General features: G+C 50.4%; 5 protein-coding genes across 17 annotated transcripts in view; 1 reads left to right on the top strand and 4 right to left on the bottom strand.

Annotated features, from left to right (window-relative positions):
- GABPB2 (GA binding protein transcription factor subunit beta 2) overlaps positions 1-1,661 on the bottom strand; it is a 28,669-nt gene extending 27,008 nt beyond the window's left edge. For 2 of the 3 annotated variants that reach the window (XM_059673801.1, XM_059673802.1), the window contains exon 1: positions 494-1,661. The gene's annotated coding sequence lies outside the window, so the exon portion shown is untranslated. The remainder of the gene's footprint in view (positions 1-493) is intronic. The other variant, XM_059673803.1, reaches the window with a different exon arrangement.
- Positions 1,662-2,240: 579 nt separating this feature from the next.
- MLLT11 (MLLT11 transcription factor 7 cofactor) lies at positions 2,241-8,463 on the bottom strand. 3 transcript variants are annotated; one of them, XM_059673827.1, is made up of 2 exons: positions 7,982-8,463; positions 2,241-3,462 (listed from the first exon to the last, which is right to left on the bottom strand). In XM_059673827.1, exon 2 carries the CDS (start codon positions 3,458-3,460, stop codon positions 3,188-3,190), a length of 273 nt encoding a protein of 90 aa, XP_059529810.1. In that variant the 5' UTR covers positions 3,461-3,462; positions 7,982-8,463; the 3' UTR covers positions 2,241-3,187. The 3 variants fall into 3 exon arrangements, with proteins under 3 accessions (XP_059529810.1, XP_059529809.1, XP_059529811.1); XM_059673826.1 differs by having other exon boundaries at positions 2,241-3,466; positions 7,982-8,453; XM_059673828.1 differs by lacking the exon at positions 7,982-8,463 and adding an exon at positions 4,601-4,769 and having other exon boundaries at positions 2,241-3,466.
- Positions 8,464-8,858: 395 nt separating this feature from the next.
- Positions 8,859-14,767, top strand: CDC42SE1 (CDC42 small effector 1). Its single transcript, XM_059673829.1, has 5 exons — positions 8,859-9,017; positions 11,915-12,183; positions 12,734-12,844; positions 13,766-13,854; positions 14,119-14,767. The coding sequence occupies exons 2-4, from the start codon at positions 12,130-12,132 to the stop codon at positions 13,838-13,840; spliced, it is 240 nt and encodes a 79-aa protein (XP_059529812.1). The 5' UTR covers positions 8,859-9,017; positions 11,915-12,129; the 3' UTR covers positions 13,841-13,854; positions 14,119-14,767.
- A 1,451-nt stretch (positions 14,768-16,218) lies between these two features.
- Positions 16,219-18,856, bottom strand: C18H1orf56 (chromosome 18 C1orf56 homolog). Its single transcript, XM_059673825.1, has 2 exons — positions 17,715-18,856; positions 16,219-16,865 (listed from the first exon to the last, which is right to left on the bottom strand). Exons 1-2 carry the CDS (start codon positions 18,687-18,689, stop codon positions 16,845-16,847), a joined length of 996 nt encoding a protein of 331 aa, XP_059529808.1. The 5' UTR covers positions 18,690-18,856; the 3' UTR covers positions 16,219-16,844.
- A 124-nt stretch (positions 18,857-18,980) lies between these two features.
- On the bottom strand, positions 18,981-27,256 carry BNIPL (BCL2 interacting protein like). Of its 9 annotated transcripts, XM_059673815.1 has the most exons (11): positions 27,068-27,226; positions 26,438-26,608; positions 26,080-26,183; positions 25,828-25,892; positions 25,390-25,614; positions 22,754-22,936; positions 22,511-22,613; positions 22,216-22,347; positions 20,927-21,013; positions 20,557-20,655; positions 18,981-19,619 (listed from the first exon to the last, which is right to left on the bottom strand). In XM_059673815.1, exons 2-11 carry the CDS (start codon positions 26,486-26,488, stop codon positions 19,583-19,585), a joined length of 1,086 nt encoding a protein of 361 aa, XP_059529798.1. In that variant the 5' UTR covers positions 26,489-26,608; positions 27,068-27,226; the 3' UTR covers positions 18,981-19,582. The 9 variants fall into 9 exon arrangements, with proteins under 9 accessions (XP_059529798.1, XP_059529800.1, XP_059529804.1 ...); XM_059673817.1 differs by lacking the exon at positions 26,438-26,608 and having other exon boundaries at positions 26,088-26,183; positions 27,068-27,254; XM_059673821.1 differs by lacking the exon at positions 25,390-25,614 and having other exon boundaries at positions 27,068-27,248.
- Positions 27,257-27,564: the final 308 nt, after the last annotated feature.

The following is a 27,564-nucleotide window of genomic DNA, read 5'->3' as shown; positions in this document are numbered from 1 at the left end:
CTTAAAAAACAAACAAACAAAAAACCACAAAACTGGAGGCGGGGCCCTTAGCCCCCGGTTCGGATTAGCGTGCTCACTGATAACCTTCAGGCTCTTGCTGGGGACGGGCATGAGTCCCCGTTTTCTCCTAATGGTCTGTCTTTCGGGAAGAGCCCGGGAGCCCAGGTCTCCGCGGAGGCAGCAGCCCGCCCGGGCTCCGCGCTGCCCCCTGGTGGTCACCTCGACGGCCTTGGCTTCCCTTGGTCCAGCTCCCCAGCCCCGGGTCTTGCACCCACCCCCTCCTTCACCTCCTCCCAGTCCCCTCCCCTTCCTCCCGGCAGCATCCCCTTCCTCTGCGTCCCCCGGCCCCAGGTTCCCCCGCTCCGACGAAGGGGCGCCGCTCTGTCCGCGCCCGGAAGTTCGGCGCTGTGCCGGGAAGCGGTGCAGCTTTCCACGGCCCCCTCCCGCGGGCCCCCAAACACCCCTGGTCCACGCATCTTCTCTTCCCCCTCACCTCCTCGTCCGGGACGCCGCCGGTGGCGCTCTCGCCGGACCCGCCAGTTTGGTGCCGTCTCCTCCTCTCGTTTAGACTCCCTGTCAGTGACGGTTACTTTTTGGCCTTTGCATATTTGGGGGGCCTTTAACCCCCCTCGTGGAGAAATGGAGGCAACAAAATGGCGGACCCGGAAGTGGAGACTGCGGAAAACAATTTCTGGCGGAGGGATCTGTGAAGAAAAATCGAGGATGGAACCTGCATTTCCATTCGAACAGAAGGATGATGCACCTCTGAGGCTCGTTTGCTATCCTCCGAAGGCTCTTGGCGGTGGGAAAGCGTGTATCCGGGGAAATCCTCGGCGGGACTCTTTGGCGACGCGGAGGGTTTCGATGACGTGCCTTACGTGCCGCATAGACCCGGCAGGGGGCGGGCCCGCGGCTTGTTTTGGCGCCAAGAACCAGGCGAGCCGCTAAAGGGAAAGCGGTTCTGCCCAGGTCCTGCTGCTCTTTGCTGGCTTCTTGGGAGGCCAGCGCTAAGGATGGAGAAGCCTTGTTCCCGCGTCCCCGCCGAGGGCCAGGCTGAGGGGGCGGCCTGGCTTTGCGCGAGAAACGAACTCCTGGGCCTGACGGACATGGTTCCCCTCCCGGCCGGAGCGGAAGGACCCGGAGCCCAGCTGTCAGCTCGGACAGGGAAACCAGTAACCGAGGCATTTCTTGGGGGCGGGGGCCGGGGGCTGGAAAACGATGGAGCGTGAGTTTGCAAATCCAATCCGGCGTCTCATTTACCAAACACTTGTAGCCGACCTCTGCCCAGCAGGCGCCACGAGGAAAGGACACGTCACGGACCCATCCATCCTCCATTAGATGTTGGCTTTTGACTTGGACGGTTGGCCTTTCCTGGCCTGCGAGGCAGATCTGCGTGTCCCCCCCCCTTTCCTGGACTTCCCTAGGTCGCCTTCATGTCATCTTGGACAGTGTTTGCAGCACGTCGCCCAGGCGCTGCCTTTGTCCGTATGTCCGGCTGCCCTTTTGAAGTTGTTTCATCCCCGCTGACATCATACTGTCTGGCTCCGTGCCTTTCCCTGGAGTCGGCACCCAAACACGACTTGGAAATGAGCACAAATGGTTGCGCGGTGGTGGTTTTTTATAAGAGCGTTTTAAGCAAGCAGGTGACATTCGGGTGCACTTGTTGGTTGTCTCGGGCACCCCGGCCAAGATGCAGAGCAGACTGCGAGCCGCGGGTGCCTGCCTTCGAGGCGCCTGGAATGACCAGCTCAAACGTGGGCAAGCGGAGTGATTGGTCACAGCTTCCTCCCTAAATAGTTCTGCGTGGATTTCACCCCGGTTACCTACCTACCTTTCCAACCAGAAGTGAATCATTTTAATGTATAAACGCTACTCAAATCATTCTTCCTTCAAGTTGAAAGAAAAAAATATACAAGCTAGGCCCTGACCGGTTTGACTCAGTGGACAGAGCGTCGGCCTGCGGACTGGAAGGTCCCGGGTTCGATTCTGGTCAAGGGCATGTACCTTGGCTGCGGGCACATCCCCAGTAGGGGGCGTGCAGGAAGCAGCTGATCGATGTTTCTCTATCAGATGTTTTTAACTCTCTATCCCTCTCCCTTCCTCTCTGTAAAAAATCAATAAGTTATAAATATATATATATATATATATATATATATATACACAAGCTGAATGTGAAAGCAAGGCTAACGTCTGAGGTCCATACTGCTTTCTGGTGGAGAGAGAAAACTAGAATGCAGTCCTGGGGTTGAATGTCTTTATTAAAGAAATGAGTAAATGCAGCACAACCGGCAGCAGGAACGTTGGGAGGAGTGGGAACAGGCTGTGGGGTCAGAATGTGGTTGTTGGCTTCGTGGTCCTAGGGTAGCTGAGGCCCCTTGATCAACACACATCGCAAAGGCAGGAGGGCAAGCCTGCGCTAAGGACCCACCCAAGGCCTTTTAGGAACAGAATCCAAACCTTACCAGGTACCACGATAGTCAGCAAGATTGCATCTTAAGATTTGAAATCGAGTGAGTTTCCTCAAGCGTTTTCAACCCACGGTTAGGAACCAAATAGTAAAGCGAGGAGGCTTGACGGAGAAACACCCTTTCGAGAGAGTGTAGCTGTTTCTGAAACGATCCAGGGCTTTCCCCTATTTTCATTTTCCAAGATATATTACTCCTCTTGTTTTACACCTTTACCCCCAATTTCTCTGAGAAAAAGAATTTATTACAAGAAGGAGCAGAATCAAAAAAGCAAGTGTCTTATCACCTTAGCCTTTTAGAAATCTTGTAGCAGATAATCTCAGAATTTACTCTTCAACCCTTGAAGAAATATTTGTGTGTGCTGGCATAGAGCAAGAAATTAGGAAAATTGGAACAATCTCAAATGAGGTCAGAAAATCAGCCCTTCCATTTTACACTACGATACTACTCTCTGGTGCCCCCATCAGGCCTGTTTTCTGGAATTAATATGGAGGGGGGGGGGGGGAGTAACTACTCCATTGCTTGAACCCTTTACTTTGTGACTTGAGGGCTTTTGAGAGAAACATACATTAAATAAATAAATAAATAAATAAATAAATAAATAAGTAAGACACAACTCTGGCAAATTCATCAGCACCACCTCAACACAATAGAGGGAAGAAAGCAAGATTAATAGGGGAAGGGATGGACAATGCAGGCGTGGTGGGAGAGAAGGCTCGGGCTTAGAGCAAGTCCAGGTCGAAGGCGTGGATGCTGGCGATGGGGGCCCTCCAGAAGTTGAAGGTGCTGTACTGAAGGAGGGCGTCGCCCTCGGGGTGTTTCTCCTGCTCTGTTTCGGTGGCGTGCCCGGTCATTTTGCCAGCGCTGCTGTCCTTGACCTTGTAGATGGATGTGTCTGACAGACCCAGGCTTTCCAGCTCCGACAGATCCAGTTCGGGAATGGGCATCCTCCAGAAAAGAAAGGAGCTGTACTGGCTGCTCACAGGGTCCCTCATGACTTCCTAAAGGGAGAAACCGCTGGTCAGTCTTCCCGGTACAACAAACTCTTTGTGGTCCATTCATGGCCTTTCCCTACTTAGAATCTTCACATCCCCATCGGCCCCAAGTTCCATGGGATAAGCTTCAGGGACCCTTCCTCTTTTACCATTTTCTACTACTTCCTAACTTCCCCCCAACTTGGAATGACTTTATTTACTGCCTACTGTTTCAAGTCAATCTTTTTTTTTTTTTAATATATTTTATTGATTTTTTACAGAGAGGAAGGGAGAGGGATAGAGAGTCAGAAACATCAATCAGCTGCCTCCTGCACACTGCATACTGGGGATGTGCCCGCAACCAAGGTACATGCCCCTGACCGGAATCGAACCTGGGACCCTTGAGTCCACAGGCCGACACTCTATCCGCTGAGCCAAACCGGTTAGGGCGTTTCAAGTCAATCTGGTTCAAGGCCTCTCAGAATCTGGCCCTATTCTTCCGAGTGGTAGTGGTACACCTCTGCTACAGTTAATACTCATCGCTCACTCCACTTTCCATCTTAAAATACTACCCAAGTTTCAAGACTCCAACTCAAGTCCCTAGAGGAATTTTTCCCCTAAATTCCTATTATGTTTGCAAATACGGAACTTCTTCCTGCCTTTGGTTCATTAGGTCATGGCACCTCTGAAAAGGGCGTTCAGGACAGTTCGGCTTTCTGTTTTCCTCCCTCTCTCCTAAGCCCTATCATAGCCCTGGCCGGGTAGCTCAGTTGGTTAGAGCATTGACCCAATACATAAAGGTTGCAGGTTAAATCCCCAGTCAGGGCACATACAAGAATAAACCCAATGGCCCTGACTGGTGTGGCTCAGTGGATAGTGTTGGCCTGCGCACCAAAGGGTCGTAGGTTCGATTCCCGATCAAGGGCACGTACCTGGGTTGCAGGTTCTATTCCTGGCCCTGATCGAAGTGCCTGTGGGGGGCAACCATTCAATGTGTCTCTCTCACATCGATGTTTTTATCCCCCTCCTTTCCACTCGCTCTCTTAAAAAAAAAAAAATCAACCAATGAATGCATAAATAAGTGGAACAACAGATTGATGTTTCTCTCCCTTCTCTCTAAAATAAAACTTACAATAAAAATAAATCCTATTATAAACTCACCTCTTTCAGGAGGACTTCCTTAAACTTATTCGGCTCCAGCTACCCATTTCTTCTAGCATCTCCCTTACCACTGTAGTTTTACCTGACTATATCAGTTTGGGGTTACAGATCACTGTTACAAGTATAGGGATAGTCTTATCTCCTTCAAGAGACTGAGAGTATCCCCAAGGGTAAAAACCAATCTACTTAGTACTGGGCTTTGCACACAAAAGACATTCAAGGCTGCTGATTAATTTTCTCTCACTCTTTATTTAATACAATGAATACCTCGCCACTCCCACCTATTAGTCCTCAGATAAGCTTTAACAGCCTATCTATTTCTCTCTAACCTACCTCTGCTTCTGAACAAAACCCAGGTGCTAAACGAGTTTTCCTATGCTATAACAGGTCTCTTCTCTGGTCACAATGCTAGAAAATATCTGATGATGGTGCGAGCAAATGGATTAGAAACTCCAGGTAAGTAAGGTAAAGTTTAGATTGGGAGGAGGAGGTGCTTTAACAGAATTAGATACTTGTCCATGCTTTCATCAGTACTTTTATCACCCTTTCTGCTCATCCTTCCCATACACTGATGTTATGTGACTATTATAAATCACCTCCCTGCAGCCTCCACTCTGCTGCTTGCTAGCCAAGGGAAGGGGCAAGAAGCATTAGCTGAAACGTTCCCAAAGGAGCAGAAAGAACATTCCACCACTGCCTCCAAAAATAGAACCCTGTTTCAAAAGGACTTCCTCCAACACACTCCATTGGCTCTCATCAGGCCTTGAGATGCCTAAATAGTGGCCTAAAATAGGTTCCAAAATGTGTTAGGCAGACATGATAACTAGTCCTGACTGGTAGTTCAGTGGTTGGAGCATCAGCCCTTGCACCAAAGAGTCATGGGTTCGATTTCTGGTCAAGGGCATATATCTGGGTTGCAGGTTCAATCCCTGGCCCTGGTCAGGGTGAGTGTGGGAGGCAACCAATTGATGTGTCTCTCTCAAATCAATGTGTGTGTGTGTCTCTCTCCCCCTCCCTAAAAAATAAAATATATTGGATGAAGATTGTTTTTTTTTTTTCTAAACAACAAAAAACATGATAACCAGTACCCTACAGAAACCCTATCAACCCATATAATGTGAAATGTCTCTAAGTAAAAAAGGCAGAAAAAGAATGCATTAATCTAGAATATGTTTCTGTGTGAGTGTGGGAGCTTTAGGAGGGGTAAGTAGGTAGACTCAGATGTTTTTAAAGTTAAAAGCAACTGCTGAGTTGCTCTTTTTTGTCTTAGGTTCAAGCTCCAAAATAAACCCCAAGCAGAGAAGCAGCTTAGGAGTGTGATGCAGGGACCGGGACAGGGGTGGGAACATGTTAGAAAGGTGAGGTCATCATCCTATGATAGGCAGCTCTGATCATCGCTGCAATAATCTGCAGAGACATGTGCACAGAGAGTTGCAAAAATGGTTGTACCTATTAACCAATCAACCAGGGTTATAGAGATCCTAAGAAGCAAACCTTAGGAGACAAAGTGTTACTTCTGTCCACAGGGATATTTTACTAATATTACTAGTTATTTGCCTGCATAACGGGCTTCTTTTATATCCCCGCCCTTACCAGTTTTCTCCAGTGAGAGCTTAGTATAATGCTGGGCAAATACAATAGGCTCTTTAAAAAAAAAAAAAAAAATAGAATCGTAAGGTGGGGAGGAATTAATAGATTTTTAAAACTAGAAAACACCTTAGAAATTATCTAGTGACTTGTGAAGCCTCCCAGCCAGTTTGGATTAGAACCCAGGTCTCATAATCCCCAATCTGGACTTCTTTGATGTGTTGTACATAGATAGTTGCCTTTAGCTTTACGTAATCCTATACCAATATTCTCAAAACTTGCAAGAATTCTTAGTTCCTGGAGAGCAGATACTCAGTGGGTTAGGTACTGATTGTTCTGTGGTTCCGATCTGAATGGTGAACATGCAATAGGCAATGGAGAGCAAGCTAGAATCCGAGAAAGGGAGAAGGCTCTGACAAACGGACTCCCTTCCTTACAGCCAGCATATGTCTCAAAGCTCTCTAATCCCTGAGTGTCTGGCAGGGCTTCTCTTGACAATTAAAAAAGCGGAGGGAAATTGCACGAAATATTGACTTAAAAGGCCTAAAATCTCTAGGTATGGCTCAGAGACATCTACAGAGAGGACCAAATACATTCTAGAAAGATACTCCTACAAGTATTGACAGCATTTAAAATCAAGTCAAGCGCATTACCTACACAGAAAATGGAAGCTAAAATAGCCTTTACATTGATAATGAAATTTTAAAATTTAATAGAGTGTGAATTTGATTCCCAACTACCCAAATTTTGCAAGGTCTCTTTTCAGCTAGAGTTCTCTTCCCCTCTCCATTTGCTTGATTAGCAAATATATATAAAAAGAGACACTCTCACTGAACCACACAGACCCGCCCAAATACCCTTTGTCCAGCCCCCCAGTGGGAATCCAAGGTCTACCAACCAGGCCTTGCTGTGTCATGCTGCCACCGTGGGGTGGAAGGACAAGGCATGGTGATGGTGGGGAATGGAAGTGCTCAGGCATCTCACTGCATGTGCCTCATTCTGGGCTTGGATCTTTCTCATGGCCATATCCTTCCCCCACCGATTCCACTGAGCTGCAAATAAGCATTCCTTTTCCAGAATCTGTCCCTAAACCTACTAGCTTTTGTGTGCTGTACTAATTCAATATGGGGTCCGGTAGTTCTCCAACACAGAGGCCCCCCACCTTCCTACCTCAAGCTGCTGCTTTCTTCGGAGCAAACGTTTGAGATGTGGAGGAGATTATTAAAGGAAATGTGAGGATTAATCTCAATATTATCTCATATCCCATCCCCCAAACTGCCTCCCTCCTATGGAGACAAGTTTGGGGTGAAGGAAGACACATCAATAAGACACTACAGGGAAAAAAAGAAAAGAAACAGAGGGAAATAGAGACTAGAGCAATACAGTAGGACTAGAGATTCATAAGAAGAAGAAAAAAAACACACCACACAAATTATAGCTTGAAAGAAAGATAGAGATAACTAGACTGAAGATAAAATACACAGGACAATAAATTGTAGGCAAATAGGTACTTGACATGAGATAAATGCTAAGAAATAACTACAGGTAAATTGTTAAAAATTAATGTCTGTGTTCAGGATTATAAGGCATGGATGGAGATGTGAGCAAGAGATGGAAAACGGTGAACAAATTAACTACCGTTGTTCATAGCGGCGCCTTCTCTCCGCTAGAACTGTCCCCCAACCTCATCCTTATTTGGGGGTCCCTAACCTAACCAGAAGCAGCTGCTCTTCTATCTCTGCAGCCCCCCTCCCCCTCCCCCCTCCCCCCTCCCCCCTCCCCCAGTTAGTTTACCTGTTATCAGTGAATTACTAGTGTGTTCCGAAGATGGAGGGAGGACCCCAGGCTCCGGTCCCTGCTCTGGGCTGGAGAGAAAGGCAGCAGCGGGGGCTTGGCCGGCTTTGTCTTCTCGCTCCCGCTCCCTCTCCCTCTCCCTCTCCAGTGACTGAGGCTCGCCGCCGCCTCCCCCTGCAATGCAGCCCCTCCTAGGAAGGCGGGGGACCTCCGCCCCTCCCTGCCTGACTCGGCCGATTCAAACCATAGGCTCCCGGGCGCTTTCGGAGGCAGCGGGCTGAGGCGCCTCCGCAGGCTCATTGGTCTGCACGGTGACCCCAGCCCTTCCAGCGCCCCCTGCAACCCGAGGTGCACTGAATAGGCAGCTATTGCCCTCGGATTTCAGGTTTATGGCTTAAACATCTTCACTCTAGACAACAATGGAGGCGTGCCCCTTTATCCCCCCGATTTAAGGGTTTCAGGTGACCAAGTATTTTTGAAAATCAGGGAAATTCTCCCTCCAACCCTCCTCCTCCCGACTCGCCTCCCCACCCCCATAACGGGTGCCCTGCTCCACTGGGGGTAGAACACAAGATGGGGGGCGGGGGGCTCGCTGCGTCTGGGAAACTCGGGACTTGGTGGGGTCCGGGGGACATGGGGGGTTTAGGGACTCCGCTTCGCAATGCCTGGCGCGCAAAGAAAACGTGCGATTCCGGGGGGCCCAGCTTGGGTGCCGGATCCCCACCGACAGGTCCCCACTCCGCAGTGCGCCGAGAGGGGCGGCGGCCCGAGGGGGCTCCCGAGGCCCCGCCCAGGGCCCGCCCCGCGCGCAGCCGCCTCGGTCCGGGGTGGGGGGAGCTGTGCGCCCGCCCCCAGCCGGACGAGTTTCGTAATCGCGTCGCCGCCGTTTCCGCCCTCGGCCAGCCCCACCTCTGCCGGCCCGCCCTCGGCTCCCCACCGCGCCGAGGAGCGATCCCGGGGACCCCACACTGGCGGGCACCGAGCGGGAGCCCCCCAACCAGCTCTAGCCGGGCGCCTCGATGCCGGAGCCGAGCAGGTGAGAGCGTGGACTTGGTCCCCGGGCGGTGCGCCCCGCCCGTCCCGCCGACCGGATGCTGGGGGTGGGGGAGGCGAGCGTCCAGGGCGGCGGGCGGGCTGGGTCGGTGGGAAAAGGGGTGCGTCCCCTGAGTAACCGCCCCCGTCCTCGCTCACGCGCCCCCCGCCCCCCCGGTGCGGCCACTGAGGAGTAGAAGGGAAAGGGGGCTGGGGTGTTGGGGAGGTGGGAGGGGAGGTCTCCTCCGAGGCGCACTGGCCTCGGGCGGAGCCGAGCTGGGTCCGGGGAGGTCTACACCCGGGGCTGGGGTGGCCACGGAAGACCGTGACAGCGCCCGAAAGATGCCCCGAGGGGCCCCAGGCCCGGTGCAGCGCTGGGAGGAGCAGCAGAGGGTGTCGGGGTCGAGTTGGGCGGTCGGCAGAAATGGAGTTTGTGTGGCCAAATGACAGCACGGAGGGGGTTTAGGGCCGGCTTCTGTCTCATCTGACGCCCCACCAGGCCTTCCCCGGGGCAGATGCCTGAAAACGGGGGTCTACCCCGACTGCCCTCGAGCCCCCGGGAGCTCTCCTGGCCTGGAGGCCCGCGGGGGAGCAGCTGCAGCCCCGGGCTGATTGCCCCTCCATTCCCTCCATGCGCTCTCTCTCCAGCTGCTGCCTGTGAAGGCTTGTCAGGCAGCGGGTTGGAGGCCTTGGGGCTGCAGGCAGCGGGACCGGGAAAACCGGTTTGGGGCTAGAACAGGACCGGGGAACTACCTATGAACATCCTTCCTCCCGGAACCTTCTCCCATCCCGTCTCCGCTCACCCCCCATAGCTCCGCAGCTGCTCAGCCGCGAGCCCCGGTGACCTGGTGTCCCCCCAGCTCCAGTTCGCCCTTCCTATTTGGGACTTAGGCCCGGTTCTCGGAACCACCCGACTGTCAGGATGTGCACCTCTGTGCTCTAACCCTGACCCCTCCTGCTGTTTCCCCTTCACTGGGCTTGGTACCTCTTTTAAAGGAGAGTGGCAGCCAATCACTTACTTTTCTGGCCTTGTTCTCCCCACCCTCCCAGCCCCAGTTTCACCCTTCCCGGTTTTCTCCACACGCTGACACCCCCCGCCCCCCAAGTTTTAGGCACCCGGAGGTCCTGTGTCCGAGGGAATGGAATTTCCTGGTCACTTCGCATCATCACGGGTCATTTCATGCCAAGTCCCACACACACACTTTCCCTCCACCCAGCTCTGGCCAGGTCCCTGGAAAAGGAACAGAACCGGCCTTGTTCCCTCCGTTGCCCCGTTCCCTCTCCCTCTCTCTCCTCTCCCCCTCTTTTCTTCTCTCTCCTCCCACCATCCACTTCTGTCCACTCAGCTTTGAGCCAGGGGGGTGCTGGGGAGAGTCCAATCTCAGTGCAGCCTGTCTGGTGGTGTTGGGGGTTTCCTCTCATTCTTCATTGTTGTCTCCATCACCCCCCACCCCTGCCTCCAACCCTTACCACAGGCTGCCACCGCCATCACTACAAACCCTGTGACTGACTTCCCCATTGACCACAGCTCCCCTCTCTGGACAGCTGTGTTCTGACTTCCACTCTGTCTCGTAACTCCTCCCTCCAGCAGTGGGAAGGGAAGTAAGAGAAAGGACCTGGGTCCTTCCCTTCCTTAGAAGCTGTATCTCAGTGTTGGTGTGATCTCATCTCGGGGCTTTTTAAAACACCACCAACTACTAACTCAGTTCTTAGATCCGTCTAGGTTGCCAGAGCTTCAGGGTTCAGGGCCTGGGACTGGAGGGACAGGAGGTCCATATTCATGCATTGATAGTATTTATCAAGCTGCCCTGTCCGTGGAAACGTTGAGCTCGCCTGTGTTACAGGACTGCGGAAACGCAGTGAGCACAGAGAAACTCAGCTGTGCCCTACCCTGGCTGGCAGTCATGAGAGTTCTTCCTGGGGCACTAAGGCTTTGGAAAGTTCCTTGGGGATGGAAGTGGTGAGGACGGAGGAGAGAACAGGTCACGGCATGAGGGGAGGAGAGAGGGGGAGAGAGAGGCGGCCCCGGAGCAGAGTGGCACGATAGGACATGTGGAGAGGGCGGGGAGGCTGGAGAAAGATTCCTCCTGGCCGGCAACCTGTGCACAAGTCACACACAGAGATACGGCCATGCCACGGGGGTGCACGTGCAGGGGTGCAGTGACATAGGACACAGAGAAACAGTGTGTGCAGCCTTGAGGCAGGATCTCAAGGTCAAGTCATAAAGGCACTGCTAAATGTCTTTGGGAGGGGTTGGATCTCCGTGGAGGGAAAGGAGGAGGAACCAGGGCAGGGAATAGAAAGAGAGGGAGGGAATTGCTCACCGTGGCAAGTCTTTCTTGAGGATCAACCTGCCGTACTTAGTTACCTAGGACTTAGGTGGTCAGGGTCTTAAAGAAAATGTAGGTGTTGAGGGTAAGGTAAGGGAGAGCGGGGGAGGGACAGGGGCGGAGGCCTTGTTTGTGAGAACAAAAAAACCACCATTTCCTCTTCAAAGTCACTTCGCTGCCCCTCCCCTTCTGGCCTGTACCCAGGGAGAAGGGAGGTAGAGCTTGTAGTACCCCCCAAAGTGTGCTCAGTTATGCCAATATCCTTTGGTCCCCTCCCATCCCATCGTCCTAGATGCCTCCAGCCCCCTTCCTCTCCCTTGGTGCCAGCAGCTGCTACGCCTTAACCCCTTGGTGCCAGCAGCTGCTACGCCTTAACCCCTTGGTGCCCTTCGGTTCTTTTCCTTCCTTTGAGAGCCTCCCTGTGAGGTTCCGCCGACTGAGGAGGTGAGTGTCGGGCACAGGACTAGGGCTTTTAAGGGAGAACGCCCGTCTGAGCTGTGTAGGAGGCTTCTCAGGGAGGGAGGGATCCCCGTTCACCTTTTCTTCTCTCTCTCCCTTTCTGCTCCTCCAGGGTTCCAGGCCAGAGAAAGAGAACCGCGCGCCTGCCTGCCCACCTCACTCCCTGGCCCTGCTGGTTTCTCGGGGTCTGAGACACGGGCCTTTCCTGCGGCGCGAACCCAGGGTGTTGCGACACCTGAAGGGAGTGAGGAGTGGGCAGTCCAGGCACCAGGGCCAGAGCCCTCTGGGGCCTCGGGCAGCGGAGTGAAACTGGAACCATCAGGGAACATGAGTGAATTTTGGCACAAACTGGGCTGCTGTGTGGTAGAGAAACCCCAGCCGGTGAGTGTCCCTGCCCCCGCCCCACACGCACAGAAATCAGTTACCGTATCCTGTCGGGGAGGCTCACCGTCTAGGACCTGCAGTCTAGAAAGCACTGGTCTAGCCTCCCTCTCTGTCGGGATCGTTTTGGGTGGCGAGGCAGGTGTGTGCCACAGTAAAGAGGGACTGGGTGATGGGAGAAGTGACTATCCTAGCTCTCACTTCCTGTCCCTGTCCCTTCTGAGTTGGGTGGGGGTTGTAGGTGGAGCTTAATACCTGTCAGTTCCCCCCATTGTTTCCTCATCAGCCAGGGGTGACTTTGATGTGTCCTTTCCTTGTCCAGTGTTCACTCTGCCGGCCACTGCCCTCACCGCCCTGCCTGTGTCCTCCCTGTGTCATTCCAGCGTTGCCTTTCACACCCTCGTGATTTATTTCCCTATTGTAACGCCATATTCCCTTTCCTACCGGGCCTTAGCTCTTCCCTTGGTGGTTTTCAAGACTCTTTTTTCCTTCCTCCACTGTGACTGCAGGAGGGGCTTTCAGACATAACTCCCCTATTTTCTCCAAGCAGAAGAAGAAGAGGAGGCGGATCGATCGGACCATGATTGGGGAACCAATGAATTTCGTCCACCTGACTCACATTGGCTCGGGGGAGATGGGGGCCGGAGATGGACTTGCCATGGTAATAAGGGAATGTTTGATATGGGGTTGTGGCCTAGCACGGTTCCTCTTTGAAAGTTCGAGCAGGGGTCATCACAGAATGCTTGATGGGGAAGTAAGCAGCGAGGATTCTAGTCCCGGTCACCAGTTGGGTAAACCTGGGACCTTGGCATTTCAGGTCTCTGGCATTTTAGGCTCCCTCATCTTTACAGTTAACAGATTGTTATTAATTGGGGTGGGAGATAGATATGTCTTTAAGAGTTACTTGGACGGCTTTTTCCAAAAACCGTATCCCTTCCTTCTATTCATTAAGAACTGCTGTCTCAGTGCTGTAGTAAGTCACATTGTGGTTGGGATGTTGGGGCAGGAAAAAGGCCGAGCACCTCTGTCCTAAATAACATCTAATATGTATTTTGCTCTCAAAATAAGGGAAAGGGAAATGGGGATGGAGATAGTGAAGGAGTCTTTTCACCAATTGCAGAACTTAGATAACTATGATAGGGTCCTTTGTGGGAGGATCTTATAAGTAAAAGAATACTTTTTCTTTTTTAAGTCCTCACCCAAGGACATGCTTTTATTAATTTGAGAGAGAGAGGAAGGGAGAGGAACATTGATGTGAGAGTGAAACATCAATTGGTTGCCTCCTGCACATGCCCCGATGGGGGAATCGAATCCATGACCTTCCGGTGTATGGAACCATGCTCCAACCAACTGAGCCACACCAGCCAGGGTGTAAAAGACTAATTTTTGTCTCATCCTCACAAAGGTCAGTGTGAAGGGAGGCATGGGAACCTCCCTTGGAAGAAGGGTGATTAATTTTAACCTTTCCAGATGATTTTATCTTCAAGGAGATGGGGTCAGCCTCTTCCATGGAGGGCACAGGGGAGGTTTCTTACTGTGAGACATGAAGACGTGGGAGAGTTTCACACGTGCTTTTCCACAGACAGGTGCTGTTCAGGAGCAGATGAGATCCAAGGGAAACCGAGACAGGCCATGGAGCAATTCTAGGGGCTTGTAGCTCCAACAGGAATGGTGAGTAAATAGAGAGCACCTCCAGCACCTGCTGAGCTCTGCCTTGGAACCCTGATCCTCTGCAAGAAAGGGAATCGAGGGAAGGAAGAATTAGACCGGGAGAGGCAGTGACGTGGGATCCAGAAAAGCAGAGAGAGAGGGATGTGCAGACAGGAACAGAGAAAAGAGCGCGCTGTGGAACTAGTCTGCACTAGGTGGTGCCTTTCTCCCCGAGACCTTGGTTTTCTTTGAGGCTAATCTTTTTTTTTTTTTTTTTTTAATCAGTTTTTGCTGTCTGAAGTCTCCACTCTGTGCCCAGCCCAGAAGAGATGCTGCCTCCACCAGATCCTCCGAGAACCAGTGTCCTCAAGGCCCCTTTTTTCCTTATCTGCCTGATAGTGCCTCAAAAGGCTTGGGGGCTGGACTCCCCGCTCCCTCCTCTGGCTGTAGCCCCTCCTGGAGATGGGGTCAAGGCAGCAGGACTGACCAAGTAACTACTGGTTGGCCAGAGGAGCTCAGCTGAAGCCCTGGACACTCTCAGATCTGAAATGGGAGTTTCTGGAAACCTGGAATGAGTTCCCTCCTCCTGAATGACAGTCTGGGTGCCGCCTGTTTTTAATCTATTAGCCTGAACTCCTTAAATGGCAGGTGGGTGAGGTTACCAAGCTGGAGCTGGCTTTGCTGAGAGCTCCCTACCTCTCTGCCCTTCTCCTTCCTTCTGGAATGAACTGAAGCAGACCTCAAGCAGGGGCTGGGAGGGGGACCACTGCCTAGTCGACTCTCTTTAAATCTCAGACCTTAAGCTCACAGCCCTTCAATATCTCTCTGCCAATACCAGCGTCTTTCTCTAGTTAGGCCTCTAACCCTGTTTCTGTAGCATTGCTAGCTCCCCAGTATCTTTCCTTTTTAAAAACTAATTAAAGAGTAAATTTAAGATGCATTCTCGTAATTACCCCCACCCTGCTACTACCTCCGTCCTTACCCTTAGAAACCTTATTGTTTCCCATTGAATAAGACTTAAGAGATGGGTCTTAACCTGATGACATTCCAGTTAGATCTTGGGGACCTGGCCTGCCCTCTGCCAACCTCCCTGCTGGCCCAGGTGAGAGGAAGAAGAGGGAGCTGGAGAGAAATCCAGATGGCAGCGAAACTAGGAGTTATGTCTCAGGTGGACTTCCTGACCCTGGAGGATGGAAGGTGGGGAGATGAATTGGTTGAAAACAATCACCTGGGAGTTTAGGAATCTTAAGATCCTCACAACCTGGGCGCAGGGAGACAGCAAGGTTTCTCAGTCTGGACACTTTTGACATTTTGGGCTGGATCATTCTTAGTACTGGGGACTGTCCTGTGCATGATGGGATGTTTAGCAGTGTCCCTGGCCCACCCTAGTTATCGCACCCAAAAATGTCTCCAGACATTGCCAAGTGCCTCCCGGGGGGGCAAAAGCGCCCCAAGCTCAGAGCCAGCGCTCTAGAATCAACACATTTTTCTCTTGAGTGATTTTTATCCCCTACCACACCCCCATCCCATTATTCATCCTAAGCCTGAGCCTGGATGAACTAGACCCCCTGTACACTAGGCTTAATAGTCTCCAACAATTTTGTACTCATTGTGTTGCTTGTGCTTGCATGGGTTGCTTGTGATGGACATGCTTCTCCCTTGCTCGGTGGAGGAGGGGTTCCTGCAGTGGTGGGATTGGGGAAGGGAGGGAGAGAAAAGCAGTAGAGCCGTAGACACCCCAGCTCTGTCCTCCCCAAACTTGAAGCTCTGTTTCTGTGCCCTAGTCCTGGAACCAGACACAAATAAGACTCAGGGAGTTTTGTCTGAAGAATGCCCCACCTGGCCGAAGAGCCTGCTTTAGGTGGGGAAGTAACGGAGGAGCAGGGTGTTCAGGCACTTTCCGTTTTCTCAGGTGTGTTTTGTCCTGCCCCCTTCCTCTTGGGGAGATTAGGAGGCAGCACAGGACAGATGAGCTCCTGCCTGCTCTGTGTCAGTAGCTCAGTAGCAGGAAGCATGGTGGTAGTGGGGGGTCAGGAATGGGGGGGAATGAGGATCCACTCTGCTGATTCCACCATCTATGAAGTTTGCCCCCAGCTACAGTGACTGAGGTTCTAATTTTTTCAAGTTTCCATGTATTTTCTAAAGTTTTCCAAGGTCTAAAATTGCTCAGAGATAACATTCCAAATCTACTCTGTGCCAGTCAAGCTAGTTGCTCTGAAAGTAGTTCATCTTGTTGCCCCAAAAGTAGCTCAATAGCATGAGGGTTTTACTAGATCTAAAGGGTTGACGGGATCGGGTAGGAAGATGGAGGCTCCTGGAATCTGGTCGCCCTCATCTTTTAGCCTCATTCTTAGGCCAGTTCTTTGGGCACGATCTTTCCTTTGGTTCTCTCTCTTTTAATTACCTTCTCTTATGTGTGTGCTGCCATCACTTTAACAATATTTAGAGTGATGGGAATGGGTTTGAGAGTCGTAATTTATATTGAAAATTTGTTGGACTTCTAAATATACTTTTCAAATAAAAAGTTGAAGCAAAATAGTCACAGAGTAATCACTACAGGTGCATATTGGATTAAACGATAGATACGGCTGATGAAGGGTAACTCCTCGAAAGTGGTTGGTGTGGGATTTTGTACCATTGTCCTTTCTGAGGAGAAGGCTAAGTATTGTGAAGGCAAGACCACCATCATCTAAGGGCTCAACTCCTGCTGAGATTTTTTCAAAAGAAGGACTTGTTTTAAAAAACAACTCTGGAAATAAGGAAGATGAACAACAACCATTTTATCCTGGGGGACAGGAGAAGCCCAAGCCAGATGCTGCTAGCTACCCAGTTCAGTTTCACAAAATTTTTGGTCTCTCCTCCCTCAGATACCTCTGTAAAAAGACACAAGACCAAACAATTTTTTTTTCTAGTTTTGTTTTTCTGTACTAAAAAATACCCAGTGGGTGCTGGGATTGAAAGGGGAGGAGAGGTTGAGATGCTGACACCTCTTCTTGCAGATCAAGTGGCCATTACCTCCGGTTTCTGTCTATCTGGGTAAGGAAACAAAATAGAGAAAAGGGGGAATATTATAATGACATCTACTTCGTTTTTCCTTGCTTCTCCCTCTGCCCACAAACCCTCATTCCCTCAACACGACTGCCCCCATGGATGCTTTTTTACATTGAATGATGGCTGTGGACACACAAGGAGAGACACAAAGACCATTAAAATGACCATGCATACATTTTATTGTCCTTCCTCTCTCCCCAAAGGTCCTGTCATTCTGTCAACTGAGAATATTTTAGCAGGTCAACGAGAGCCTTCGGTGGTTCTTTTGGTAAAGCAGAGGCCTGTCCTTAAGAATTCTTAGGTTGCTGAGGATGATACCAGAACAATTCTTGGGGATAGTGATGGTTAAGAGCATCGACACTAGAGTCAAATCTGGTCTAAGTTCTACTGTAACTCTGCCACTTACTGGCTTAATAAACCCCCATTTCTTCAGTTGTAAAGTGGGGATAATAATACCTCATAGGCTGTTGCAGGATTGATCCAGGTGAAGTGCATATAGCAAGACCTCAAATATTGGCTGTTGTTGCTCTTTAACTGCATTAATAAGCTGAAAACTTAATTATCTTCCATATCCATTAATTATCTGCGTCAAGAATTCTTAACAATTTGGTCAGTTATCATCTAGTGACCAATAATACATGTTGCCTAATGACCAACCAGTTGTTCAAGACATAACAGGTGGAATCCATGGCCAACAATAATGTGAATAAACCAATGCATATTAGGAATCAGTCACCAGACAGGTAAGTAGCAGTTCATGCAAGCACCCGGGCTGGTTCAGGACTTTGCAGAGCTATCGACAAAGATCTGGCTCATCACCAAACACTTACCGGTTGCATCTTGGTGAACACTGAAGAGAGGCTGTTCCAAATATCCTCCAGCCCAGCCCTGACCTGCTTCCAAAACATAAGCGCTGGGCTGGGGCTGGGACTGGGGATGAGCCTGGGGATGGGCATGGGGGTGGTGGTGGTGGTGGTGGTGGTGGTCTGAGTTTCAGACCAGAGGGCCGTGTCCAGGGGGCACTCCTCAAGACGCCGATCACAGCGACATTGCTGGTAGGTGCAAGGCCGGTGCTCTGTGCGGAGTTGGCTCAGTGCCCCAACTCGAAGGCGCCCAGAAAGGCCCTGCAGCCTCCCGGCCCGGGTCCTGCTCATGGTGCCCGACTTGCAGTGGCAGTGCCACGGGCCCCAGGGCATCAGCACCAGCCGCAGGTCCTCGGGAGGTGGCATGGATGAGGGTGAGATGCGAGACCAGCGCCTGGGGCTGGAGCCTGCTGTTGGCCAGCGGGTCAGGCTGGTGTCGTACAGCGGCTGGTGCTCAGTAGACCTCCAGCTGCCGGGCGGCAGGCTCGTGGTCAGCCTGTATTCCGGCTCCTGGATATTCGCTGCAAACCTGGAGGTGAACCTCCTCGTGGTGCTGGAAGGCGTGCTGTCAATCCCTGACTCGCTGTTATTCTTTTGGGCGTTAATCACAACCCCCTCCTCCAAAGACCCATCCTGGTCTTGCTCCCAGGAACGCAGCTTGTTCATGTCCGTGAACACCGTAGAAGCCAAGAGCTCGTCAACGGCGGGGCCCGCCAGGCGGTCGGCAGTGGCCCCCACGTCATCCTCATCCTCCATTATTACCCTTCTCTTCGGGGGAACACCGGTCCGGGAGGTGGGCCGGTAGTGGCGGGTCATCGGGCCCCTGGAGCGGAACCTGGTCGGCTGCTTCCCCGTTGAAGCCAGGCCTTGGGCCCCCGCCACCGCCCCGGTGCCCAGGCTCAGCAGCAGGGCCCAGAGCAGCGCGCCGGCGGCGGGGACCATGGGGCTGGACCGTGTGGGGCTGGGAGGGAGGCCAGTGACCGAGGCCCGGCTCCTCCTTTCTCTCCCTCCTCCCTTCCGCTCTCACCGACCCGCCGGGTCGTTAGAACCGAGGCCCGCGGTGGGGGCTCGGATGCGCGCGCCACGCCCTCCCCCAGGGCCCCCGCCTCCCTCCCGAAGCCCCAGGGGCTGAGCTGGAAATCCTCGGGGACCCCGGCAGCGAGAACGCTGCGGACGGACGGATTGTGATGTCAGGGGCGGGGGAAAGAGCAGGGCACTTCGTGGGCGCACAGCTTCAATCTCTCGCAATTTATTGAGCACTGCACATCTGGATTGACTAGAGAAAGGTTTTGAAAACACTCCTTCCCAGGCTCACAGGCAGCAGACAGGACTAAGAAGGAATGAGGCGGCAGACAGCGGTTCTCCAAGCTTTGGGGGGAAAGGGGGGCCATGGACTCCTTGCTGGCTCCCACAGGCAGGCTGGCTGTGCTCGGTGAAGTCCTGCTCTTCCCATGGCCCCTCATCGGGCGCCTGGAATACCCCAGGTGGAGAGATCTCAGCCCCTTCCTTGAAGAGGATGCAGATGACTCCTGGAGATGAAGTGACTGCCCCAGGTTCTACAGCTAAAGCAGGACGAAGACCCACAGCTTTGCACTGGCCCATACAAAAGACCACTCCTTGCTGAAATGAAAGTCACCAGCAGATCAGGTTCCAGACCTCAAGCTCTGCTTGGAAGGCAAGGACTGGGGAGGAATGACACACGGAGATGTACAGATCCCGTGGTACTGCGGTTGACGATGAGATGATTTACAAAACAGCTTAGATGTTTCGGGGGTAAAGGTGTAGGCAGACTGATATCTTTGCTTGGTTCCAAGGCCTTTTATTCCAATCCCAGGCTAGGTCCTTCCTGAGTCATGGAGATCCTGGTCCAGCCTAGGAGAGAGAAGAATAAATGGTACAGGAACAGGACCTGGGTTTTCTTGTTTATTTGGTATATATATATTTAATTGATTTTTGAGAGAGAGAGAGAGAGAGAGAGAGAGAGAGAGAGAGAGAGAGAAACATCAATCAATTGCCTCCCGCACACACCCTGACTGGGGATCAAACCCGAAATCTAGGTATGTGCCCTGGCCAGGAATAAATCCACAACCTTTTGGTGTACAGGATGATGCTCCAATCCACTAAGCCACCAGGCCAGGGCAGAACCTGGGTTTCACTCGCTGGTTTGGGGAGAAAAGCCAGGTGGATGGAAGATCGGTGATGCTTGCGTTGGTCATCATTTAGGGTTCCTTTGCTCCCCAGCACCCCTCCCCGACTGGATAGTCTCTCCAATTTACTGCCAACAAAGGTCCCTTTCTAATTTCTGAATCTCCTCTAAATTCTGTGCTGTGGTTATTCCTTCATTCCTTGTTGCCTCGGCACTCACATGTACAGATTTTTATTTGTTTGTGTTGGATACAGTAGAGTCCTGTCCTTAGCTTTTTCTCTGCATATGTGCATATTTGCCCAGATGCTTCGGAACATCTGAAAGCAGGGCCTCAGGTTTTTAGTTCCTTTGTGTCTCCCCCAAGGCATTAAGAAAACGGATACTGGCCCTAGCTGGTTTGGCTCAGTGCATAGACCTTCGGACTTCGGGTTGGAGGGTCCCAGGTTCGATTCCAGTCAAGGGCACATGCCCGGGTTGCGGGCTTAATCCCTAGTTGGGGGAGTGCAGGAGGCAGCCGATCAATGATTCTCTCATCATTGATGTTTCTATCTCTCCCTCTCCCTTCCTCTCTGAAATCAATAAAAGAAGAAGAAGAAGAAAAGAAAATGGATACTGGCTTTACACATCCCACCCCAAACCACTATCCTTAAGCTCAGGACTCACCGTCTGACAGCTTCGGGGATGTGGACCTGATCCAAGGAGATGAGTTGGCCCAGTTCTCCCAGGCTGTTCAGAAAACGAATTTTTCGTGTGAACTTGGAACTGAAAAGAGGGGATAAACCATATGTGTTGTATACTGGGAAGAGAGCTCCTGGAGACCCTTACAAAGGGAAATGGAACAGGTGGAGAGTGGTTAAAAGACGGGAAAGAGTCAGGATGGGGCAAGTTCTTCTTGATTTTGAAAATGGGAAAGAAGTGGGGAGCATCTGAGATCTTGTTCTAGAGCTTATGTTGTCAATTTGGCTCAAATGAACTCATTTAAAAAAATGGGAAGAAGGGGAAGGTAGGGGGTCCTTGTCCCCAGAGCTCCTACCTGATGAAGGGCCGAAGCAGTGCCAGGAATGCCTTCATATACCACGTGGCATGGACAACCACCAGGGCACGCAGGTTTTTCCTTAGCCTGAAGAAGAATAGGAGATCATCCTATTTCTTCTTCCATCTTTCTACCTGAAGATCAGGTGGAGCTATATTCTTTAACTTCCTTTCCTTTTCTAATTTCTAGATTTTTCTGGCAACTGGGTCTAACCCCCATTCTTTTAATTGCAATCTCAGCTCCATCCATCTTATTCAACCCTCCATGCTCCTCATTCTTAGGAAATTCTCCTCTCAGTATCCCTCAGCTTGATCTTTTTTTTTTTTTTTTTAATATATTTTATTGATTTTTCAAAGAGAGGAAGGGAGAGAGATAGAAAGTTAGAAACATTGATGAGAGAGAAACATCGATCAGCTGCCTCCTGCACATCTCCCACTGGGGATGTGCCCGCAACCCAGGTACATGCCCTTGACCGGAATCGAACCTGGGACCTTTCAGTCCGCAGGCCGACGCTCTATCCACTGAGCCAAACCGGTTTCGGCCCTCAGCTTGATCTTTGATGCCCCATTTCCCTCCCGTGTCCTACCCTCCTCATATAAGTTCCTTTAGTACACTTCTCCATCCCTCCATGACCAGGCCTATTTATAAAACTCCAGGTGGAAGAAGGCCAGTGAGGAGAAAATAAAGAAGAGGGAAGAAGAAAGAGACAAATGAGCAAATGGAAGATGGGGGAAGAAAGGAACAAAGGAGGGGAAGAGATCTGTGGGTCAGGGAGGAAGGCAGAAGAAGAAAATGGATTGGAATTTGAAATCAATGGCAAGACCACAGGGAAAAGGTAGGGTGCCTTCTAAATGCCGGGCAATATGCCACTCTGATTTACTTTAATTTCAGAAATACCCCGCAGCAAAGGTATTTTGCCATTTTGCAAATAAGGAAACTGAGTCCCAGAAAGGTTAAAAGGTTAAGTGACTTGTTCAAAGCCATAGAACTGATAAAAACAAAATAATCAATCCCCCCTGCCTTCCCTCCTCCTCTCTACCCACCCCCCCCAACCCCCGAGCACACACAAATCCAAAGTCAGATAGCTGGTTGGCAAAGGCAAGATTTGAAACTTGATTTCTCTAATCCCAAGAGAGAACAGAAGACAGGAAAGGCTTGGAAAGGGGTGTAGAGGGACAAAAAAGAGGAAGAACTAAATGGAAGTAGAAAGAATGGAAAGATGGAAAAGGGTGAGGATTGATAAAACAAAACAAGGTAAAATAGGCTCAGCCCCTTGTTCTGAGGCTCACCGCCGATCCAGAGTCCGGTAACACTGGCGTATCCAGCTCAGAGGTGGAACTTGAGCCCTGCTTGTGCCTCCATTCAAATGAACAAGCAGATAATTTTCTGCTACCAGCAGCTCCAGAGTTCCCACCATATACCTGGAGGGACAAAATTATCAGGAAAGGTTTATGTTTTGCGTTGTGGGAAATGAGAGGGACCTTACTGTAGACTCTACAACCAGCTACTGAGCAAGAAGGGGTTTCTTTCTTACTTTTCCCTCCCTAACCTCCACCCTGGAGCCCTTCAGGCCTTCCATCTCACCTAAATAAGTGTTCCATGACATAGGTATAGTTGGGAATGCTGCTTCTGGGTAGATAACAGGAAGCAAAGAGGATGACAGCATTGAGGCCCTCACCATGGTAACCTGGGAAGGATAAGGGAAAATTGACAGACCTGGTTAGGTTGAGGGACTCTGAGGATTGTGAACCCAATAACAAGGTTCCAGCTTCGGCATTTTATTCCAGAAGTCACCGTTCTCACCCCTCCACTTATGCTAGCCATTACCTCCATGAGATAGGACTTTCTTATAGGGCTCAATGACAGTCATGTCCACTCGCTGCTCCCTCTGCCCTGTCCGGAAAACCCTCCAGCGATGGCCGTCTTCTCCAGCCACATCCCACATACAACCCTGGCCCAGCCTTTCAGCTGCCTCACTGGCCCCCAGGCCCTCTGCCTGGGGTAGCTCATCTAAAAGAGAGGGATGGGGAAGGATCAACAGGGCGGAATACACACCTTCAGTATCTTGTACCTTCCCCAGATGCCTAGAGTTTATTACTCAACTTCTCATTCCTCAGTTTTCCCCCATGACTCTAGCCCTAGTGTGTTCAATACACCCAGACCCTGGCGGGTTTCAGTTTCCTGTGACTCGTTTTCCTCACAGTGGTCTTGAGGTAACCTTGACTCTGGTAGGTCAATGGCCCTTGACAGTATCAGTTTTTTTTTCTGGATTTTTTCTTTCTTTCTTTCCACACTTCTCCTTGGGTGAGCTCACCTATTCCCATGTTTCAGTTGCCACCAATAAGGTGAGCATTTCCAAATTTGCCTCTTTAACCCAGGCTTCTCTCTTCACTCCAGACCCATGTCCCTCCATGCCTAGACTGGACATCTCCACCTTGTCCGTCTCTGTCATCTCCTAGTCACCAGACACAAAGTGCAACTCGATGACATGCTCTTCCTCCTCGCTCCCATATTTCCTTTCTTGGTGAATGACCCATCTCCCTAGCTTCCTGAGAGAGAAAATTGTACATCGTCCAAGACTCTTTCTTCTCTATCAGCCCTCAAGCCAACTGGACTCCAGATCCTCATTCCTCTACCTCCATTACATTCTTTCCGCTATTACTGTCCTGGTTCAGGTTCTTACCTGGCATTAGTACAACGCTCCTAACTGGCCTCCCTGCCTTTAGTCTGTTTTCCTCCATTCCACCCTCTACGCCACCACTAAAGCAAGCTTTCTGTTCTCCCCTACCTTCTTTACTGAAATGGCAATATACTGCACCCACTAATTCTCCAAAATCTTTCCATGACAATAGAGCTGCCTCATTTTAAAAAATAATTGCCTAGTACTTAGTATTCCATTGTATGGATGCACCATAATAGCATTAATATTCTACTGGGGGAGCCCTTAGGTTATTTCCAATCTTTTCAGAGCAATTAAATCTGATCATGTCATTCCCTTGATTAAAAGCATTCAATGACCCCACCCCCCAATTGCCTATCAGATAAAAATCTAAATTCTTAGCATGGTAGCAAGGATCTCCATGATTTGACATTGCTTATTTAACATAGCACTATTTTTTGTCATTCTCTCTTCACCTCTCAGCCCTTCCTATCTGAGTGATATTATATTTTGTTGTTGTTATTTTGTTCCTGGCTCTGGGGACAGCTCCTGATGAAAAAAGTGAAAAGGTGTTTTGTTATTCATAACAAGCCCCTTTCAAAAACATGGGTTTGTATTAATGAGGTGACATTGGAAAGCCCCTAAGGATCCGTAGCTGGTTGCCAGGGGAACCATCCATGTGATTAGAAGGTTGGAACTCTGGGGAGGGGAGAGAGGAGAGAGAGGTTGTGTTAATCACTAATGGTCAGTGAATTAATCAGTCATGTCTACATAATGAAGCCTCCATAGAAACCCCATCAGAGGGGTATGAAGAGGCTCTGGGTCAGTTAACGCATGGAGGTGCTAGGAGGGTGGTGTGCCTGGAGAGGGCCTGGAAGCTCTACACCCCTGCCCACTCACCTCGTCCTATGCATCTCTTCCTTCTGGCTGTTCCTCTTATAACAAATCTGTAATCCAGTAAGTAAATTGTTTTCCTGAGAGCTAGTGAGCCATTCTAGCAAATTATCGAATCTGAGAAGGGGGCATTGTGTAGCCAGTTGGTCAGAAACACAGGTGACAACCTGGACATGCCACTGGTGTCTGAAGTGGGGGGAGGGGCCACAGTCTTGTGGTACTGAGCCCTTAACCTCTGGGGTCTGTGTTAACTCCAGGAAGTTAGTGTCATAACTGAATCTTAGATACCTGTTAGTGCCTGGGGAGTTGGAGAATTGGTTGATGTGAGGAAAACTCACACGTCCGGTGTCAGAAGTGTTATGAGTAGAGAAGAAACAGTTTTCCTTAATATCTAAATAGTCATGCTTAATCCTTTGAGTTCCCAACATGTCATGCTATAGTCCTAGTTGCTTCTCCAACCACCTGATAAACAACTGCTCAGAATCACCTCTGTGAAGTCCTAGGCAGAGCTGACCTTTTCTTTCTCCCTGCATACATTGTACCCTATACACAGGCAGGTCATAACCTTTAACTGCACTTATTTGTATATATGTTTATTTCTTACCAAACAGGTAATTCTCTGAGGGTAGGGATCTTATTCATCTTTATAACTCCAATTTTAGCTCAGTGATGGCATGCAACAGTCATCCAATAGTTTTTCTTGATAAACAAAAGACCCCACCCCTCCTCTATTGGACTACTCTCCCATTGGATTTCTAGGTTCTACCTTTCCATCCTCAAGAACTAATTTTGCTGACCTGACCTCTCAGTCCCCACCTTATTAGTTCTAACTTCAGTCCCATTAAATCCATCCTGAGCTTTATCACGGGCCTCTACTTCTACCTGATTGTCCCTCAGGTTTCTTTCCCACCTTCCCATTCAAATTCATGTCCACTGTCCAGCTTCTCAGAGTCTGAAGGTGTCTCCAATTCGTCTATTTCCAGGTCAGTACTGTCATCAGGAGAGGAAGGTACAGAGTGGATGGGAGAAACACCATTATCTCCAGGCCCCTTCGTCAAATTCAGTCGTAACTCTGGGGCAGAAAGACGTTTACGCATGCGGCGCTGGCCACACAGGGCTAAAGTGCTGGGGGTACCTGGGTAGGGGTAGGGGGACAAAAAAATAGAAAGATGCGTGTGTGTTGGTTAGGATTCTTTGTATGTGGAAGTGATAATATGGGGTGAATTCTAAAGGACTAACACAGGGGACAGTTGGGAAAAGGGAAGTAGAACTGCAAAGGGATGAGGGCGGCATAACCCTCCACTGGATTAGAATCAAGAACTTGAGGCCTAGGTCCTAATTGACCTACCTGCCTGTGAGTCTCTTTTAGGATTGTCGGGGTCTTCAGAAGAGTCAGACTCTTCAGGAAGCAATCTGGAGGGGGGAAAAAGATTAAAAGGGGGAAGAAACGTAGGCTAAAGGCATCAAGCCAGGTATCAATTCTCTCTCCTTGCCATGAGTTTACACCTCTGCTTTCCTACTCCCACCTCTTCAAGTTCTAATTTGCCATCCTTGTCCTCCATTTGTGACCATCACTTCCGTCTCCCAACCTCCCGCTCACCTCCTCACCTGGGGAACTCTTCGTCCTGCCATTCCTCCTTCAGCTCCAGTTCTCCAAGTCTCGCAGAGGCCCCCAGTCCTGCTGCTTCTGCGTTCTCCCTGACCCTAAGGAAGTCCCCCGGCCCCCGGAAGAAAAGATGATCATGAGACAAACTAGGTAATGTCTCGAGGGAACTGGATTATACGTAGGAGACACAGGAATGAAGAATAGTAATTAAGGGGCAGAGCAGAGAACAGGCCTTGAAAAGAACTTGTCTGGTAGATGTTTCTACCATCTTCACCACTTTCTGGAAACAGAACACCCCGACTGTTAGGGCCAGGAGCAGAGGAAGGGGAGATGTCAAGCTCCTCATATTTACCTCTATGGCAGTTGCTCCACCTACACAGTAGGGGTGAGAGGTATTCCACATGACAATTGGCTGGAAGCCGACAGACCTGCCCAGCTGTCACTTGGCAAAGTCCAGGAAGATGGCACCTAGGCAGGCCTGCCTTTCCTCCACCTGCTGGGGAGTGGTCAGGGGAAACCAGGTCTAGGTGGAGGGGAGAGGAAGAAGGTGAGGAGGAAGAGATTTGCTGGGGAAAGCCTGGACCCAAACTTAGTTCTGGGTCGGCTTTCCTGACAGCCATTTGGAGTATGGGGGTTAGAAAACAGAGAATAGGGGCATATTTATCAGACACAAAATATAGGAACTTCCTTTACGAAAACACACACTAGGGAATTACCCTGGACTCCTTAGTCACCAGTTCCCATACCATACCAACATTTCCTACCTAAAGCCACCCCATCTCTTCTCTGTACATTAATTCCTACAGCTTTTTTTTTAGGTTGTAAAAGTAAACATTTTTATTTTGATTGATTTCTCAATAATTCCTACAGCTTTATCGCCTCTAGGAACCCAAGATTAGACGTGGTGAGAGTTGGATGGTGGGGAAAGTCCCAAGAGTATTCACTTTTTGTTTCCAACCAAGTTAGCTAAGGTGTTACTTACCCAAGAGCCAATGTCTTTTCTCCTGCCTCTTGTGTAGTTCCCATCTTCACAAATGTGCCCCCTTCTTTAAACACCTGGAGTCCTCAGGGAATTGGTCGCCCCAGCTCTCCAACAATTCTCTACCCTTTCTCTGCCTCAGCTGTTGTTGTCTTGCCTCTAAGGAGGAAGGTGTGGAAGGGAGGTAACCTCACTCTCAAACAGGTTTTGCCACCTCCCTTCTCAATGAGCAGGTGTGCCCAAAAGAAAAACCATGCCTATGTGGGGGCGGACTTTGGGGGAGGAGAGTACATTTTCTTTTCTTTTTTTAATTGATGTTTTTAGAGAGAGGAATGGGGGGAGAGAGAAACATCGATTGGTTGCCTCCAGTATGCGCCCCAACTGGAGATTGAACCTGCAACCTAGGTATGTGGCCTGACTGGGAATCGAACCCACCACCTTTTGGTGTATAGAACGCTCCAACCAACTGAGCCACACCAGCCAGGGCGGAGAGTACATTT

Source organism: Myotis daubentonii, chromosome 18, assembly GCF_963259705.1.
Source record: "Myotis daubentonii chromosome 18, mMyoDau2.1, whole genome shotgun sequence".
Lineage (NCBI taxonomy): Eukaryota > Metazoa > Chordata > Mammalia > Chiroptera > Vespertilionidae > Myotis > Myotis daubentonii.
The sequence above is the reverse complement of the archived record's forward strand: the minus strand, read 5'-3'. Positions and strand labels throughout refer to the sequence as shown.

Excerpts from the sequence above, each read along its gene's own strand:
- MLLT11 (XM_059673827.1), bottom strand. The coding sequence starts at position 3,460 with ATGAGGGACCCTGTGAGCAGCCAGTACAGCTCCTTTCTTTTCTGGAGG.
- CDC42SE1 (XM_059673829.1), top strand. The coding sequence starts at position 12,130 with ATGAGTGAATTTTGGCACAAACTGGGCTGCTGTGTGGTAGAGAAACCC. Across the intron at positions 12,184-12,733 it reads TGGTAGAGAAACCCCAGCCG|AAGAAGAAGAGGAGGCGGAT; the intron begins GTGAGTGTCCCT and ends TTCTCCAAGCAG. Across the intron at positions 12,845-13,765 it reads CCGGAGATGGACTTGCCATG|ACAGGTGCTGTTCAGGAGCA; the intron begins GTAATAAGGGAA and ends GCTTTTCCACAG.
- C18H1orf56 (XM_059673825.1), bottom strand. The coding sequence starts at position 18,689 with ATGGTCCCCGCCGCCGGCGCGCTGCTCTGGGCCCTGCTGCTGAGCCTG. Across the intron at positions 16,866-17,714 it reads TGTTCACCAAGATGCAACCG|ATAGACAGAAACCGGAGGTA; the intron begins GTAAGTGTTTGG and ends TTCCTTACCCAG.
- BNIPL (XM_059673815.1), bottom strand. The coding sequence starts at position 26,488 with ATGTGGAATACCTCTCACCCCTACTGTGTAGGTGGAGCAACTGCCATA. Across the intron at positions 26,184-26,437 it reads GTGGAGCAACTGCCATAGAG|GGTCAGGGAGAACGCAGAAG; the intron begins GTAAATATGAGG and ends GGACTTCCTTAG. Across the intron at positions 22,614-22,753 it reads GAAAGTCCTATCTCATGGAG|GTTACCATGGTGAGGGCCTC; the intron begins GTAATGGCTAGC and ends TATCCTTCCCAG.